The 19,192-nt window shown below is 40.8% G+C and overlaps 1 protein-coding gene across 1 annotated transcript; it reads left to right on the top strand.

The window, feature by feature from the left end:
- Positions 1 to 401: 401 nt before the first annotated feature.
- On the top strand, positions 402 to 2,540 carry LOC310926153 (intraflagellar transport protein 88 homolog; the record flags this gene model as incomplete). The annotated part of the gene is made up of 1 exon (XM_083888254.1): positions 402 to 2,540. One exon carries the CDS (start codon positions 402 to 404, stop codon positions 2,538 to 2,540), a length of 2,139 nt encoding a protein of 712 aa, XP_083744380.1.
- Positions 2,541 to 19,192: the final 16,652 nt, after the last annotated feature.

The following is a 19,192-nucleotide window of genomic DNA, read 5'->3' as shown; positions in this document are numbered from 1 at the left end:
GGATTACCGACAGCTATATTATCTTCCATTTGATTGTTTGGTTGGTGTTAATGGCAATTGTTGTCCTTTTCCTCCAAAGAAACACCAAAGGAGAAGAATGTGTCTTTCATGTCATGACCCTATGATCTCTAGGGCAAGACCAAATGCTTTTCTATAGATGTCTTCCAAGCACAGATGAGCGAATGGTTCAGGCCTCAGTTAGAAAAACTTTGATCCTTTGTTTGAGTAAGGGAAAAGGACACTTAACAAGTATACTGCAACATTATTGCCTCTTTCTCGTCCCGTTTCATCTCTTTTACGGGGTGTTGAAAGTACAGATGAAAATTATTTTTCGCCTTGAACGCCAAGCGCAACAAGTGAGAAAAGGGTAAGAGACTCATCAGTCTGGACACACACTGGTCATGAGCAGCAACAAAATTACTTTTGACTTTCCTGGCCCTGGTATTGAAACTAGGCCTTTAGCTTCTTCATTAGGGTCATGGAACCATACAACCTCCCCAATGGGGAGACCTATGACTGAAGTTGTGCAGGCTAGAGCTGTAACCCTTGGTTACAGGTCCTCCCTGACCTATGGATCATCTGTTGACCTTCTAGGCCAGTCCAGAAGCCGTTTCCCTTCAATAGAATCAAATAGTGAGGACATGCCGGAGGAGATCATAATGCTGGAAAAGAAAGTGAAAGACCTGATAGAAGAAAGCTGTATGGCAAAGAGTACAGGAGACTTACAACTGGCTCTTGAAAAAGCCAAAGAGTCAGGGAGGAACGAGAGAGTGCTGGCAAATCTAAGAGAAGAGTCAGGCAGTTGGAACAATAATGTAGTCCTTACCTGCTCAGTTTTGCTCAATCTTGCCAACCAGTACGAGAACAATGAAATGTACACAGAGGCTCTAAACACCTACCAGCTCATTGTGAAGGACAAGAGGTTTATTAATGGGGGCATTCTTAGAGTCAACATGGCAAATATCTACTTCAAGAAGAAAAACTACACAAAAGCAATTAAGTTCTACCAAATGGCACTGGATACAATTTCCAATGATCACAAGATTATGAGGATGAAGATCATGCAGAATATTGCTATGGTCTTTGTTCACATAGGCCAATACTCAAATGCCATAACATCACTTGAACACATCATGACTGAGAGCCCCAATATCAGGACAGGCTTCAACCTCGTCCTATGCTTCTACGCCATTGGTGATTCGGAAAGGATGAAGAAGGCCTTCCAGAACCTCATTTCGGTTCCTCTTGGTATCAACAACAAAGATAAATTCATTCCATCTGATGACGACAACACTGCAAATACAGCCATTGAGGGAACTAAGAAAGACAAGCTTCACCAGATAGAGAGAAATCTCAATGCCCTGGCTCATAAGTATATCATAACTACAGCTAAGCTCATCGCTCCAGTTATTGAGACAACTTTAGCAACTGGATTAGATTGGTGTATGGACATGGTGAAGAGTTCTCACTACTCTGAGGCAGCCAATGATCTGGAGATCACAAAAATCATTAACTCTCTTAGAAAGAAGGACTTTAACCTAAATGAGGTCGTCGAAACCCTGAAAACATTAGTGAGGAAGGACGGCAGTGTGAAGATCGCAGCTGCCACCAACCTCTCTTCCCTTTATTTCCTGAAGACAGACTATGAACAAGCTAAGCAATATTCTGATTCTGCCATGAATGCCGATGGCACTAACCCAACAGTGCTTGTCAACAAGGGCAACACAGAGTTTGTCAAGCAGGAGTATAAAAAGGCCACAGAATTCTACAAAGAAGCATTGAGAAGTGATTCCTCTAGTACTGAGGCCCTCTATAATCTGGGTCTATCCAATAAGAAACTGAATTGTTTGGAGGAGTCTCTGGACTGCTTTCTGAAGCTTCATGCCATTCTGAGGAACAACGCCCAAGTCATGTACCAGCTGGCCCACCTTTATGAACTTCTTAAGGATCCAAAAGAGGCAATCAAGTGGTTGATGCAGGTCATCAGTCTAACTCCCACTGACCCCAAAGTGCTGGCCAAACTGGGAGAGCTGTATGATCATGAGGGTGACATGGCCCAGGCTCTACAATATTATTATGAGTCTTTCAGGTGTTTCCCTTCCAACATTGATGTGATCAAGTGGCTTGGGACCTACTACTACAAGAATCAGTTCTTTGAAAAAGCTATTCAGCACTTCCAAAGAGCTTCCCTCATAGAACCAACGCACGTGCAGTGGCAGCTTTTGGTAGCAAGCTGCTACAGAAAAAGTGGAAACTACCAAAAAGCGCTGGACAAATATAGAGACATCCACCACAGGTTTCCACAGAATGTACAATGTCTGCATTTCCTGGTGAGGCTGTGTGCAGACATGAAATTAAAGGAAGGCAGAGAATACACCACCACGCTGAAAAAGGTGGTGAAGATGAAGGAGACCAGAGAGTTGCTAAAGGGCACTACTGAGAACGGCCTGATGGGGAGACCAAAGATGGGAGCCAAGAAGCGTGCAGAAGATGTCACCTTCACGGATTTAGAGCTGAGAGATGACCTTCTGCCAGAGTAGCTGTTGCAACCTTCTGCCTCACCAACCGCTTCACCTGATCCACGATGGATGTGGACATGCAGTGCATGATATATGCTAAGTCTCATGCACATGAGACTGTGGAGCTGCTGCTAGGTTTTCCATAGGGTTTACCTATGCTTTACCACATGTTCACACCGTCAACCAAATGCCACTCTTGTTTATGTCTGTTTAATGTTTAATTACACCGAGTAAAGGACAGTATGTGTAACCATACTTGGCCAATTCTGACTGATGAAAGTCATTATGAGAGAAGCAGTGGTTGCCCATCACCCGTTGACTTTGCCTCACTGCAGTTTTTAAAGCACCAGTTGTGCAAGAAAACGCAGTCACTGTGATGCCAAAACATGGAGGACACAGTCGACTTCCTTCTGCGTCTACGCACTGTGACCGTTCACCAAACGGTGCAGTGCTGAGCAGAAGAGATATGACGCGCGTGCATGCGAGCGTTCATGTGTGTAACATGGAAGGGAACTAAATAGATTGCATTCGACCACACAAAGCCTGTGCAACAAAACTGACGAAGAAAATGTACGAAGGAAATGTCTTCAACCAAATTCTTTTGTACGTTCTCCTGGTTGTGTGGAAAAGAGCATTGTCAGCGAAGGAGTATACATGGACGACTCCTAATAGGAAGGAATTGGTTACAGAAAGAGACTGAGAAAGCTGCAGACCTGACACACACACACAAACACACACACTATGTGTGCGCGCGTTCCCACACAAAACTGCAAAAGCATCTTGTGAAAGTGCTTCGTTTTGTGTGTGTGTGTGTGTGTCTGCAGAGACACAGAACTAAATTTTAGAGGCACTAGGGAGGAATCTTATTTCTTCCATTTTTTATGATTTCATTGATCTCATGAGCCACTCAAGGCAACCCCCCCCCCCCCCCCCCCAGAAGAATCTTAGTTTCAAAATCCTGACCGTCCTTTTTTCAGAAATGCTACAAAAGAATAATGAAAAATAATGATTTGTTTTGTTGTCTTTATTCAAACACTTTCCTATCTACTATCTAGGATAAGAAGACTACTTTGTTCCACTGTGACCCTGTTGTACTGCTGAAATATTTCTAGTATACTTTAAAATTAGGAAAATGGGCACATATCTAAATTAGCATATGATGCCTTGTGTCGGAAAAGGTTTCAAACAAAGAGTCAGGGCAGGCCTTTCTTGAAGCCATTTAAAGTGAGTGTTGGTAAATGACTACTCATGGTTAAAACTGACCCCCTGCAAGTTGATTGAACACAAATTGCTCTACCACTTGCTGAGAGACAAGCCTTATCATTATTGTTGTATTTGCACAAAGGCTAACTGGTTGTCACGTCTTGCAGTGGCAGCATTTGCCTTGACAGACAGTCATCATCCCCTGTATTTACATGTGTGTGACCATGTGCTTAGAGCAGCAGCAGCAGCAGATGAGGACTACAGTGACAGGTGGAGAAGTTGCCATATAGTTCATTTGCGTGGTAAATGTCACAGCTAATGGAGACAAGGCATCGATAGAGGATTAATTAAAGGCAGTACTTGAGAGATACTTGAATGGCTAACATGCAATCCTGTGTCCCCTGGGGCAATTAGACTCTCAGAGACCTGAGATGACTTTCAAGGTGGGTGTGGATCCATCCACCTACAGCAAGTTCACTGGGTCCTGCCAGTTTGACTACGCCTCATGGAGATCACATAATGTGTCCAATACGGCTGCTCTCTGTGGACTCATACAACTGTTATATTTTTCATCAACCCTGAACCCACTTCATGCCAACTATTTGGAATTGCTGTATATTTTAAGGTAAGGCCAGTCCAGGTAAACCACGCGCAAGAGTTGGGATTAACGCAATGATGACTGAGAAGGGACGTCTACCAGCTTTTGTTTACGTCGAACATAGAGTAACCAAAAGAGCAGGAAGAGCCAAACACCAATTTGGCTGTTGCTTCCATTTTAAGCAACTTGCTCCACTGAGCTTCTCCAGGATAAAAGTCGTAAGATGCCAAAACTAAATAGCAATTGATTCAAGAAAATTACAACAAGCACATTTATCGTCTCTATCGATACGTCGTCCGGATCATTTGACTGTTTGGTTGAAGGTCTGTCCAAATGCGTATAGAGGCTGTTAATTTCTTTGTTACTCATGATTCTTGAAAGTGGGAGGTGAATACACCATTTCCACACTCATTCTCAAACTCAAATGAGATTATGATGAAGTCTAGCAGTAAAATACAGCATGGATTTCTGGATGACTTGCTTCCAAATGTCACACCACGTTTTTTTTTTTCCTTTTTTGGCTCTTCATCTTCATCGTACGTAAATCGCACGTACAATTCAATCGTAGGCCGTCTCTTCTTTCTTCTGAACCTTGTCATTCCTGCTGCTTTCCTCCTGTGTCCTCTGTGTTGACCAGTGTGTTGTATCTACCAGTCGTACTTAGTGCCCTGAACCGGTGAACAAACATTTTATATGTTAAAGAACAATAAATATGTCAGTCGTGGTCCCACTTATTCTCTCCATCGTGTGGTACACCAGTTTGTATGCAAGTGTATAAGAACATTAGCCTATTCTATACTTGATTTCCGAAGTCAGTAAAGAGTTAATGGTCACAATCACTAATTGAAGGTCTTCTTCTGATGTCCATTTTGTGAATTACAGTCCCAGTTAGAGTCGAGCACACAATAAAGCATGGCATGTGCCACGGTTTGGACACCATGACTCTTCCAAATACGATTTAATGAAACAAGATGGAACAGGCGAAATACTAATTGGTTTCCATACAAGTGTATATAACCTTATGTGCACTACATAAGATCTGACAGCAGAGTTCAGTCGGTCCACATGCAATGCCGCTTCACAACCTCACTATCTATCCTCATACGTCAATGGCAAAATATCTGACTCCCTCCCACAGATTACATCTAGACTTAATGAGCTACTCAGTGAACATCCTCCCTCCCTCCCTCACTATATATCTCACTACCTCCCCGCAATCCCTCTCCACCACCCACATCTCTCTCTCAACTCTATATCTCATAAACTCACTATCGAGTTGTATTTGAAGTGGTGCTGATCCCGCTTTGAAAAGACACATAAGTGTTTCCTTTCCAGAAACACCATGATTAGTCATCATATCAGTGGGAGGACAGTCTGCCAATTACCAGAAACGACTGTTCCTGCACGGTGCTGAGGAGAGAACGCCCTGCTGATTTTTTTTTTAAGACTGCTAAATGATTCCTCTCACTGCTGCTCTTATCAGACGAGGGTCTGCTCAGCTCAAAAGCAGGATTTTTATAAAAGAAATCAGCCTGTTGTATCAACTGAACAAGCAGTAGAGATGCATTTTAACCCCTTTGAACCCAAGTGTTTATTTTAGAATTGAAAGTTTCTCGGTTTCCAATTATCTCTTGTTGTGTTATTAAAGTTTCCGGTTGCACAGGCACAAAAAGTGGACCCACAAAATAGTCTGTCACAATTGTTTTTCTCTCTCTCCATTTTCTGTTTCTTGTTGGACCAGTCACATTAGAGCACATGGAAAGCACAATTGATACACAGCGCTCAAAATCAACTATCACCTTTTCGATTGATCAACTTTCACATGTCGAGTTATAGATAGCTGATAGAGATTGGCCGAAAAGTTTCTGTTAAAAAATATACATGTTCATCGATTTTCTAAATTCATTCTCACATCTCATGTTGCTAGTTGGACTTTAGTCAATGAAAGACAAGCTCTTATCTAGGATATTTGCGGCCTGCATCTTAAGCCCCAAATTATTGACAGTTCCTCTGAGGCAAATTCACTGTCAGAAGATAGCTGATGAAATTTAAAAAAAATAAGACCACTCAGTCCATTGCATACAACATACAGGATGAAACCCTCCATTTGTTTAAGGCTACGTTCACATTATTAGGTGTATTAAGTGGTATTAAGTGACTAATATCTGATGTTTTAACTAAAAAAAAAAAAATTTGATTTCCAATTTCAATTTAGTGTAGATCAGTGTCATTTCCATATGTGGTTCTAGATTTGATATAAATATTGTACCTGCCCATGTTACAGTATATTAATGAGAACGGCCATGTCCAGTTTATCTGTGGGGTCTTAAAAAGTCTGAAATACAATAATCTGAATACAGTTTTGCCAGGTCTTGAATACAAAAGAGAAAGATGAACGTATATAATATCATTAGTAGTAATATTATAGTGGAACAAACATGGAACCAATAGCTACAAATGTTAACTGCAGCCCAGTCAGAATTGATCAGCGCACACCCAACACAAGCCAGTCTGGCAACATGAGGATTAGGATTAGTGTGATACAAAAAGGGGAAGTGGCGATTCAACAATGCTTGGCTAGAACATAGTGATTTTCCTTAATGGTTGAAGCCGACTATACACCTCAAGTAAGAGGACGCTACAGCTTTGGGAAGTTAAGAATAAAAGCATAACAGATGCACACAAAGTCAGAACAGACACAGGTGGACGTAAAAAGTAAACAGAAAATACTCGACCACAGCCGTTTTTGCTCCACATCGGGAGTGGGAGTATTGAAATCCGGCCCTGGTCATTTTCGAACTTTTCTTAATATGCTTCATACACATTTGATGACATTTGACTTGTTAAAACCAGAAGATACACAGATATCAAATAACTTCATGTAGGCCACTGTGACGACCAACATCCTTCCTGTATCATCATGTCTTGTGAAGTGTTTAAAAAGATATGCGAGTAAATTAGGTTTAAATTAAAATATGTCTTACTGCATGACTACCTCCTTTCTCTTTCTCCCCTCCCACAGTCAACTCTCCAATCAAATAAAGGCTTAACAAATCCCAGAAAGGGTTTTAAAACAAAGAAAGTTAACAGATGATGTCACTGTGTGAGGATCATTGTCCACATAAAATAATGAATACCTGTTCCAGACCTAATTTCTGCCTTTAAGGAAGGCTAAAAGTAACTTGTAAAATCAGGTGCGATTCACATCTATTAACCTGCTCAAGAGCTAGTGAAAGTTACATGGCAACAACAAGCAATGACACATGTAAACGATCTAGGTTTCAAACAACTAAAAACACTGCAAATGTGTCAGAGACCTGTCCTGCACTTTGAAAGAAATTAAATCCAAAGGTCATTAGGTGACAGAGTCAGGTAACAAAGGTGACAACAGTTAATCAAAGTGAGGAGGAGGTATGGGATTGTGTGATCTGTAGATGACACCTGTACTGTATACACAGTTCAGGCTGGAGAATGTGTCGAATGTGTTTTATCCTATTTAGTTGCAAAAAAACACACATTTTTCATATGTACTCCACTGTTTCCAAGCATCTAAAACCTAAAATTAATTATTATTATTATTATTATTCTCTTAATGCGACTGAGTACACTTTTAGAAAGCTTAGCTTTTAAAATCGTGTCATCTTTTAGTGTGAAATGACCACAGACGCCTACCTTTCTGATTTATGCAGTCACGATGCTTCCCTGAGTCGTCACACTCTTGTCATTCAAATACGGTGGCCCTGAGGGTAAAAGCACACACACACACACACACAAGACATAAATTCAGAGGGTGACATTACAGAAAACACTTAAGGCAATCGTTTGGTTAGCAGCTGCTGTGTGGTTAAATTATTCATTTTACAATGCTGTAGCAAATGTACAGTGCTGTGGATGGTCAGGAAGTACGTATGTGAATGACAACGTGATTCATATAGAGAAGATTTTTTTCCCCACAACGGAGAAAAAGGGCACCTTTTATGATGTCATTGATTTGTAGCATTATAACCATAGATGTACTTGACCTTGAGATTTGAGTTTTTTCCCTTTATTAAACTCGAGGAGTTTAGCCAAATAAGTATATTCAGAATATCTTGTTTATCTGGAACGATTAAGTAAGATGACAGGATTAACTAAATAGAGGCTTCGCCCTAATGCATATAAAATAAAGCATTCAGCTTTCCCTTTATTTTCTGTCTGGACCAATAGGTGAAGATAAAAAGCGATAAAATCAAGGATTAATATGAAGAACAACAGAAAACACAGGTGTGGAAAAATCGTTTTTCTGTGACACTCTATTAAAGGAAATGTAATCTTACAAGTGAATCACCAGAGGTTCCTCCCTATTCACCATATGATGTAGGCATTGTTTAATAGCTGCTTTCATACTCTAGTGAAGATAAGGCCTGTGTGCTGAATCCACAACTCAACTCCATTCATTCCCGCTTAACTCCATTTATTAACCCGCGCAGATAACCCCCAGTTTGTGGGAAACGCAGAGTCAGCGGGCCAACGCGCTCTCTGCGATACACCAAATCAGAGTATCCACTTTCCATACACTATTTGGGTTCGGTCATGGTCGGTGCTTTTTATGTTTTCCTGCAGCAGATGAGTCTGCGCTCTACCCGAACACACTCAAGAGAAATGTTCCCAACCAGTGAGTCAAATTATAATAATTTTCATCGCACTTCTGTGTGATAAAATGTAATATTTGCCACTTTCCATCACAAAAACCCACAGGAAGTGAGAGCTTTTACAGTTTATTTGTGCTCCAATAATGTCTCAGGGACAGAACTCCTCTGTGGGCAGAAACAATCTCAAAGAGATGATGTCGAAACTCCAGTGGAACAAGTGGATTCAATTCCAATGAACTCTACATAATAAACATGTAACATGAACAGTTCAAGTCCTCCCTCTTTAAATTTGATTATGTGATAGTTGCTCATCTCGGGCTACATCGCATGTACTCTCTATAGTATATTGATAAAGATCAAGTAAAGGCCACAGTCAACCTGAAGAATAATCAGATGTAACTTTGATGTACATGGAATGGTGGATAGCCGACTCAAGCCTGACCAACAAAACAATGGGTTCCAGATGAGTCAGACCAGGTTCAGTAATGCAGGCTGGTCTAGCCTCCTTGACAGATTGCTTTAATAAATAAAACTGATGGATCTTCTGTAAATGGCCTTGTTCAGAGTCCCAGTTCTATAACATTTACAAGATGCATAAGCAAACCACGAACAGAGTTTGGTCATGTTCAGACACAAATGTGATTTGATAACTTACACATTAGTGCACATATATACAAGCCCATGTGTGCTACATCCTTGTCAGTGGGAAGGCTTGTGAACACAGAAACTACTTGTTCCATTTTGAGTAAAACCAATTCCGGTAAAACTACACTGACAAAGTATAGAGGCAATAACTGTTACTATTAGCCAGAAGTGATTAAAATCTATTTGCAAACAGGAGTTCCAAACTTTTTTAGACCCCACCTTTGCCATGTGAAACATTTCCATAGTGTTTTCCATATATTTAAACATTACATGTGTGAGATGCCGATGTCATTTTGCTGAACTTGCATTTAAAACTAGTTGGACAATTTGATGATGTGATGTCATTGCCACCATCAACCCACAGGGGATAGCTTGGATACAATGTAAATCTTTTTATCAGTCTAAATAAACATCAGGTTTATATTGATGTCACGTGACTACCACCGCCATAGGCCAACAGCAAACTGCACCACACTGAATTTAGCAGTGAAAACTATAAAAAGTTGTCCACAAACCCCTGAAATAACCCCAATGACTGCGGATGAGCAGTGAAAGTGTTTTTGCTTGTTGTTTTTCCCTTTTCGCCCACTTTTCTATTTGTTACTTCCTTGTTTTATGGCCCAGGAAGAGACTGGGCTTCTTAAGCCTAATTGACTGTTGTTTTATGAGAAAGCACAGCTTGTGTTGTCCTGAAAAAAGACTTTATTTTATTTCCTGGGTAAGAGATACTTGCTGCGGTTATTAGGCAAAGGTTAGTGTGGAAAAGAGAAAAGACGTTAAAACTAACATTAGGGAATTAGATGAGGTAATTTTAGGTTCCAATATTTTTGGCTATTTACAGGTTCATCACTTTTATGAAGCTATGGAAACAACAGTTTGATGAAGGTGGAGTTTATTCATGAGAGCGGGACACTCTCTCCCTCACTTCTGAGGATTCTGGTTATTGTTAGGCAATAACGCTTTGTTAAGGCTTTGCTCAGTCAAGTCTGTGTCTTTAGAGGAATAGCTGCACAAATCTCTGTGTAGGTGTGTGTGTTTGTCCTACGAACTGCTGCCCAAGTCCTTCATCTTGGCCATGGCTCTTATTGACTGAATTGGAAGCCATAAATCATTGTGTGTGTGATTTAGAACAGCCACGGAGAGACTATTGGACACGTTGTACCAAACTCACTGTGGGCTTCACACCTTCACACAGCAATGTTTGTGCTTTACACGCCAGCGCACACCTGAGTCACAAAGACACGAACTTGTGAACACACACTGAACACAAACAAGTACAGATACACCGAGATGTGATCAAGCTGGCTGCGTCGATACAGCAATGGGTGTTCTTCTACTACTTTTTTTGCCTCATCTGACCATACTTTGTAAATCTCCCCCTCTCCCTATCACTCGCTCACTCTTTTTTTTTTTTTTTAAATCCATCCAAACACTTGGGTGATGGTGTGTTGAATACAGATGGAGGTGAATCTCATTTGACGTTAACTGCCCTCCATTAACATTTCCCAGAGTGCTACTAGAGGGAGCAATCAAATGGAGCAGCCAAGCAGATGCACTGTGGGTAGTCATCATACATGTCCACACAAACACACACACGCACACACAGGAGGAGACACGGTCGTAGACAAAGCATACGACACAACTGGGAAACAACAATGTCTGTTGACATTCAGACTCTCAAAGTGCATTGTGTTGATGTCAGAGCATTAACAAGTCTACAAATTATATGATTTATCAGCTTTTACTGGGTTATAGACAGTGTTGAGTGTTTTTGTGAAGGTGTTTTGAATGGGTAGTTTAAAAAAAATACCACACAAAGAGCAACAATATTGGACATGGGCAACATTTAAGAGGATTGAGTGGAAGAAACTGAAAGTAAATTCCACCATCCAAAGAAACCCGATACATAAACCAAGAAAGGCAAACATTGGCAGAGTGGAAAAGTGGAATGAGATGTGAAGAAGTTAATTTATTTTTATATTTTGGGATAAGCCAATCTAACTAATCGTTGAAAAAGAAAGAAAATTATCCGAAAATAGACATGAGCTGTGCTTGAATTTTGTGAGAGAAGAGTGAGATGAGGGATATTCAGCTGCAATGCGCAACTTCACCATTAAATGATGTTCATTTGTACACACATATACGTATGTGTGTAAAAATATACATAACACATTCATATCAGTCTTTCAGCTGCTCCCTCCACGGGGTCGCCACAGCGGATCACCCACACATTTTGTTTGACAGAGATTTTTTATGCCGGATGCCCTTCCTGACGCAACCGACCCATATACAGTTAGGCCCATAAATATTTAGACATCGACACGGTTCTCTTTATTTTGGCTCTATACACCACTACAATGGATTTGAAATGAAACGAACAAGATGTGCTTCAACTGCACAGTTTCAGCTTTAATTTGAGGGCATTTACATCCAAATCAAGTGAACGGTGTAGGAATTACAACACTTTCTATATGTGCCTCCCACTTTTTAGGGGACCAAAAGTAATTGGACAATTGACTGAAAAGCTATATCATGGACAGATGTGGGCTATTCCCTCATTATTTCATCTTCAATTACACAGGTAAAAGTTCTGGAGTTGATTCCAGGAGTGACATGTGCATTTTGAATCTGTTGCTGTTAACTTTATATATGAGATCCAAAGAGCTGTCACTGTCAGTGAAGCAAGCCATCATTAGGCTGAAAAATAAAAACAAACCCATCAGAGAAATAGCAAAAACATTAGGTGTGGCCAAATCATCGTTTCATTTCAAATCCATTGTAGTGGTGTATAGAGCCAAAATAAAGAGAACTGTGTCGATGTCCAAATATTTATGGGCCTAACTGTATCCGGGAACGGAAAGGCAAGTAGCATTAAGGGCCTTGCCTAGGGGCCCACACTGGGTAATAGCTGACCTTGCCCTGACCAGGATTTGTATCTCAGCTTGCCACACCAAGACTATACCACTGAGCTATCCCAGCTGCATAACACATTCATATCATGAATTATTCTTAATAAATGCAATTCAGATATGAAGAGCATGAGCCTGAGGTTTCATCTTTGATCTAGAGTGTGATGAAATAAAGATGAAACACATTTCCAGGTGCTGCCTTCCTCTCGCAGCTTGGCTCCATCGCCACACGGCGGTGAGAAGGTGAGAGCGGTGATTTTGCTGAGCAGCAAAGAGAAGGAAGTGATATGAAATGAAATCAATGGATGACGGAATCACGGAAGTACATGAGACAAGGTCCATCCAAAAAAAAGAGATGTGGAGGATGCTTCCTTGTGCTTTCAGTCACTTACTAACCTGTTGGAGATGAATGAGCCAGAGGTTATGTTATACTGGCTATGTGCAGAATTTGAAGTCGGAGCAGATGACGCTTTACTTCCGCTTCCCTAGTAAACAAACAGTATACATTTTTTGTTTATTTGTATTTTTTTTGTGGACAACAAACTATATGTATCTGCTCATTGCTCTCCATTAACCTTCTCATTTTCCTCCTCTTTTGTGTCTGGGACTTTCTGACTTGAACCTTCATCATCCAGGTGAAGCACCTGAACCAGTTGGATGCACCCAGAGACAAGGAAAGTTAACAAAAATAATAAGTTATACACGCATCAAGCAGATAAGCTGCTGTGGGGAATATGTGAAGCTGATAAAGAGGTATCAGTATTTCAAGCAGAAATAGTATTCAAATATTCAACGGGATCATTGGTCAAATGTTACCTTGAATTGCTCAACAGGTTGCGCTGTTCTGTAGTTATAAAAAAGTATAAGTAGTAGAGAGAAGAGCTAGTTATTCATGAATTACTCAACCACAGTGAACGCCCTGAGTGCTTGAAACGGGATCATCCGTCAAAAGTTCAAATACTCTAAAGTCCAGCACAAGTGAAAATAATGCAGGGCTCACAGTGTGTTAAGCTAAGACTAACAGCAAACAAGATGCATTCAAAAAAGCTCATAAATGTCATCACTTCTGCAACAGACATGCAGTCCACAGACTACATGCTTGATGCTGTTGCCACCTCCTTTTGTATGGGTTTCTTTCCTTAATAAGCATTGAGTGACTGTAACATTTGCTTTTGTATAACAGTTACACACTACAGCTTGTTACCGTCTTTGATATAGATCATGTTTTTGTCTTTTTCTTACGGTTTCAATAACAACAGCGGGACATTCTCTTTTCTATAAGCCCCAGTTGACAGCAGCCTGCTGGGTGAATCTCTGTTGTTTTTTTTTAGACTCAAGTGAAACAAGAAAATGCATCGCTTTCGCACTAGTGTCTAATGTGCTGAAATGAGAAAGAGAGGGATTGTGGACAAACGGTTTTATTTATTATGGTGAAAATTAATTTTGTCCGAGCATCTGATCTGAAGTGGCCTCTCTCAAAGCCTGGGAAGTGCGAGAGAGGCAGAGAGACAGAGAGCTGAAAGAAGTAGGGAGATGAATAGTCAGCAGCATATTTTATTAGTATCCTCTGCTTCTCTCCCCCTCTTTCTTTCTCGCCTCCCTTGAGACGAAGGCTTTTGTATCCCCTCTCACAATACTTCACTTACCGCTCCCCCTCTGAAAATAGAACAGACAAAGGCTGAGAGAGACAGTGCACCAGTGAATCCTCAATGTCCACCACATGGACAAAGTGCGTCAATATCCAAGTGTGCGCACACATGCACCAAGTCTTTCAATTACCGCTCAGATACTTCAGCCAAAATTAAAGTAAATGGGATTCATCCTCTGGGGTTTCGACTCATTTGCACACAATTTCAAGGCAATTCATCCATTAGCAATCGAGTTATGAACAAAGAGATGGAAAGAATGACCAACCAAAAGAGAAATCTCTCAGGCAAGGGTGCTAGCATGGCTATCTCTTCTTTTTTTCAAACTGTGCTTTTGTCAAGCTTCAAAAATAGCAAAAATAGCAACTGCAGAGAGACAAAAGTGGATCTTTATTCATTATAAATGTGCATGGGCTTTCCTTGTATTGCTCAACAGGTTGCCCTGTATCGTTGCTGCTCCACTGCATTAAGACTGATACAGGTTATAAAAAGGAATGGTGGAGAGAATAGCTGGTTATTTATTAATTACTCAAGCGCAGGGAACGCCCTGAGTGCTTGAAAAATAGGGTGCATTCAGAAACAGAGAGGCTTGTGGAGACAGGAGGTAGAAATCGAAAGAAAATGTAAGGTGAGACACAAAGAAAAAGAATAATCTGTCACATAAGTGGATTCCTTGTTCTTTCAAAAGCTGATTTCATCCACAACTATTTTTGGTGATATTGAATGAGGAGGGGAAAAGCACAATAAAAGCAACCCTGTTGTGGAGCTATACATACTGTATGTGAACTGTGTTTTCCTCCTTGGAAAAATCTTGCTTAAAATCCTCTTCATACCCTGACTGTATCCACTTAAATAATGCTTTGTCGCAAATGTCATTCACCTGTGGAATGGACAGGCCTGTAAAAACATGAAATAATTAGATTGTGATGCATCAATCAAACTGTCATCTGCCATGGTGGCTCTGTTTCTACTGGACAGGTAGGTTAACTTTATGTCTTTGTGATTTTTTGAGAGTATTTGTTGTTTTTCGGGCATCATGTTGTCACTTAAGTTAGCGATGCTGCGCAGTGCTCGTGAATTGGTGTGAAACCAACCCTCTTGAACAAGCATTGAGCATTCCTGTGCTTTGGTAGCGTAGCTTCTGAGGGAAGCCTGAAAGAAAAAAGGGCTTTTGAAATTCAAAATGTAGCTGTAGTTTTTCCAGTATCTCTAACCCTACCTTTAACACTCGCCAGTACAACGTTTGTATGTTGAAGTAATGGTAGAAGGCCATTGCGAAAAATTCATTAAATCTGTTGTAATTATGCAAAAAAGAAGAAAGACTGAGGGTGGTGTGGACGGATGGATGGGTGAATGGGTGAATGGATGGATAGGTGAAAAAGAACAATAGCAGCCTGCTTTCAAGTTGAAGATGAAAAGAGGGGCCAAATTAAACGGTTTATCTCCAGTTTTCTCCCTTTTCGATTTTTTTTTCTCCTTCTGTAGCGACAGGCTTGATTATTAATTTTACTCTTAAGCACCGACATGACTGCCACTGTAATTACTTTATTTCAAAGCTGCTACATTTCAACCTCTGAATGTGCCAGGCAGCACACTGAAGGTGTGAAATTAATATTTCCCTTTTCATTCAAAAGTCTACGCGATTGACTGCGATTAGAGGGTGAGACTGAGGGTTAAATGAGCTCACATGTACGACCAGGAATGACAACTTGTTGAAGATGCTTCACCTCTCATCTAGGAGACATCTTCACTGCTGACATAATGGTGGGAAAACCCAGGTATTTAACAACTGTGGGGTCATCAATTCATTTCACCTGGTTCCCTCTTTGGTTTATACTGTACATTACATTACCTTTAGTCATTTGGCAGAAGTGATCATCATATTAATGTTACTACGTGCACTAGAGACATTATTAGAGTTACGGTTAAATGAGAGACCATCAGGACTATTGAACTAATCGTTCAGGAGTAGAGAGTGCTCAAGACAAGTTAGGGTGAGTAAATTAGTAGTGTTAAAGAGAGAGTTTTGATAGCAACTACTTCAACCATCAGGGAACAAGTAATTAGAACAACCTAGACTGAGATTGTCTTAAATGCAAGAAGGGTATGAGACAACAATCACTGGAGGATCACAGTGGACAAGGAGGAGCACGTTTGCATCAAAGGTGCATGCTCCAGGTAGTACAAATCTTTGTTTTGGAACAGAATAAAATGTGTGATCGGGAACACAAGATGCAGACTATGATTTTCATATCATTGTATCTGTGGGCAGTAGGGATGTAACGGTGCGTGACGATTCGCACCGGTTGACAGAAAAAAATTCATAGCGAATGCGACAGAAGTAGGATGTGTTCTTTTTTTTTTTTGGAAATAGGTTTACATTATCTTAAAAAAAGTCACTGGTTGGTGACTTACGTCACTACGTAGGTACGGGGACAGAACGAGGGAAGACATGGCGACGGTAGGAAACAACTTTGAGATAGAGGATGCACCGAGCTGTTTAAAATCAGCTGTGTGGCGGCATTTTAGATTCCCTATATACACAAATACAACCGGTGAGAAATGGACAGACAAAACCAAAACGGCATGTAAATATTGCAAGAGACTGCTAACATAGCGGCAACACGAGCAACATGCAGCAGCATATTAGCCGCCACCACAGTGAGAAGCAAAGTAACGTTACGCCAACTCGTGAGCTGCCAAACTATAATACGTCGTAACTCAACACTCACAGCACATGTTTAGACTCTAAATGGCCAATTTCTCGCCTCAATTTATCTTAAATTCCGTGACACAGTAAAGTGAGAAATGGCCACGGTTTCAATGTTATTCCGCTTCCACAGTCAAGGCCACATTATACTTCTCCGACTGCGTAATGCGTTATCCGTCTGCGTCACCACGTAGACCACTCGAGCCTATATACTTCTGCGTCGTGATGACGGATAGGCGCTGCAATTTCCCGCCCGATCAGTAGGGGTCGCTGCGCAAGGTTGCTGTGCTTTTGGCTACAGCGAGCAATGGCGTCCGAGGGAGAAAGACTGTTGTTGTTGAAACAGTGGCCGTTTGTCACTTTTCTGTGTCCCGAAACGCAGTTTTAAGATAATTTGAGGCGAGAAATTGTCCATTTAGAGTTTAAACATGCTGTGTGTGTTAAGATATGACGTATTTATAGTTCGGCAGCGGCGTTATCGGCGGGGATCAGCTCCGCCCTCTGTGGACGTTCGGTGCTCACTGTGAGCCGGCACATAGCAGCTTCGCTCGGCCTGTCCTGAGGACCAATCGCAGTTCTTGCCGTCTCCGTTGTCCCTTGACGGAGTGACTGACACTTAAAAAATATTCCGTGCAGCCGGAGACGACGCAGAGACTCTACAACAGGTTCTGCGTCGACGCAGAGGACTCCGCATAGCCTACGCAGAGCACTTTACGCAGGAGTATAAATTGGGCTTCATTCTCTCTCGTACGCCATTGCTCACTGTAGCCAAAAGCACAACAACCTTGTGTAGCGACCCCTACTGGTCAGGCGGGAAATTGCAGTGCGTATCTGTCACCACGACAGAGAAGTATGAAGGCTGGGGGGGTCTCCGCGATTACGCAGTCGGATAACGCATTACGCAGTCGGAGAAGTATAATGTGGCCTTTACTTGTGAGAGTGTTTAAGATGACCATGTAAGTTGCACTTTTTATAAGAGGACAAATTGTTTTACAGAGTTTCTGTAATGAAAGCACCTCTAAGATTTTTTTCCTACGAAAAAGATAATTGTATTTGGTCATAATTTGTCTGTAGCTCATTTTGATAAGAAAAAGAAATTGTGAGAAAATCGTATTGTGAACCAAATCGAGTCGTGAGTTGAGTGTATCGTTAGATCCCTAGTGGGCAGGTATGTAAGACACAACTCTCAATAAGTAGTTATTCCTTTGTCAAACAAGAACAAACCTCAGACAAGCTCTGCTTTTATCTTGGTGATGCATTGACAGTAGAGCTGCAACTAACAATTATTTTCGTAATCGATTAATCTGTCAATTATTTTCTCGATTAATCAGTTGGTCCATAACATGTCATAAAATGTTAAAAAACGTTGATCAATGTTCTTCAAACCTCGAAATGACGATGTTCTTGAACGTCTTGTTTTGTCCACAAACCAAAATGATTCAGTTTTAATGATTTCTTTGTTTATGTGGAGCAAAGAAACTAAGAAAATATTCACTTTTAAGAAGCTAAAAACAGTCAGAAATATTGTTTTAATCATGAAAAAAGCTTCAAACCAATTATTGATTATCAAAATAGTTGCAGATTAATCTAGTAATCGATTAATAATCGATTCATCGATTAATCGTTTCAGCTCTAATTGACAGTGTTTGTCCAGTAAGTCTTGATTCTGATCTCGACTTTCCCCTACCTTAGTACTACAGCACGGTCAAAAATAAACAACAAACTAATTATGCTGCGGACACTTAAAAAATATTTTGTGCAGTCGGAGACAACGCAGAGGCTCTGCGACAGGCTCTCAGTCGACACAGAGGGCTCTGCGTGACCTACGCAGTGCACTTTACGCAGGAGTATAAATTGGGCTTTAGTGTGAATGAAGTGAAGAGAGTCAGCAGGGGGTTGTGACTCACTGGAAATGTGCAGCTGCTCTCATTAATTTCAACAGCATGAAGTTCCTTCAAACAATGCTGTTTTCATTCTTCATCTCATTAAAGCCCAGATGTACCTGAAGTTAGTGATTTGCTTCGGTTGCCCAGCCAGCAATGGAGCGACTATAAACAACCGGAGATCTTCTACCAAGAGGGTGAGATGTTTATCAATGATTTTGTCTGCAATGTGTGATAACTAATTTTCCACAAAATATCAAAGGTCAAGGAATATATTTTACTTTCGATGAGTATTCATTCCACTGATTCCCACTCTTCATCGCCTGCAATAAATATAAGTTGATTATTTTCTCTATTAATCCAATAATGGTTTGGTCCATAAAATGTCATACAATGTAAAAATAAAAATGTTGATCAGTGTTTGTCAAACCTGGAAATGAAGATGTTC

The sequence above is a fragment of the Microchirus variegatus genome (assembly GCF_963457635.1).
Source record: "Microchirus variegatus genome assembly, chromosome: 4".
Taxonomy (NCBI): Eukaryota; Metazoa; Chordata; class Actinopteri; order Pleuronectiformes; family Soleidae; genus Microchirus; species Microchirus variegatus.
Note: the sequence above shows the minus strand (reverse complement) of the source record. Positions and strands in the feature narration are given on the sequence as shown.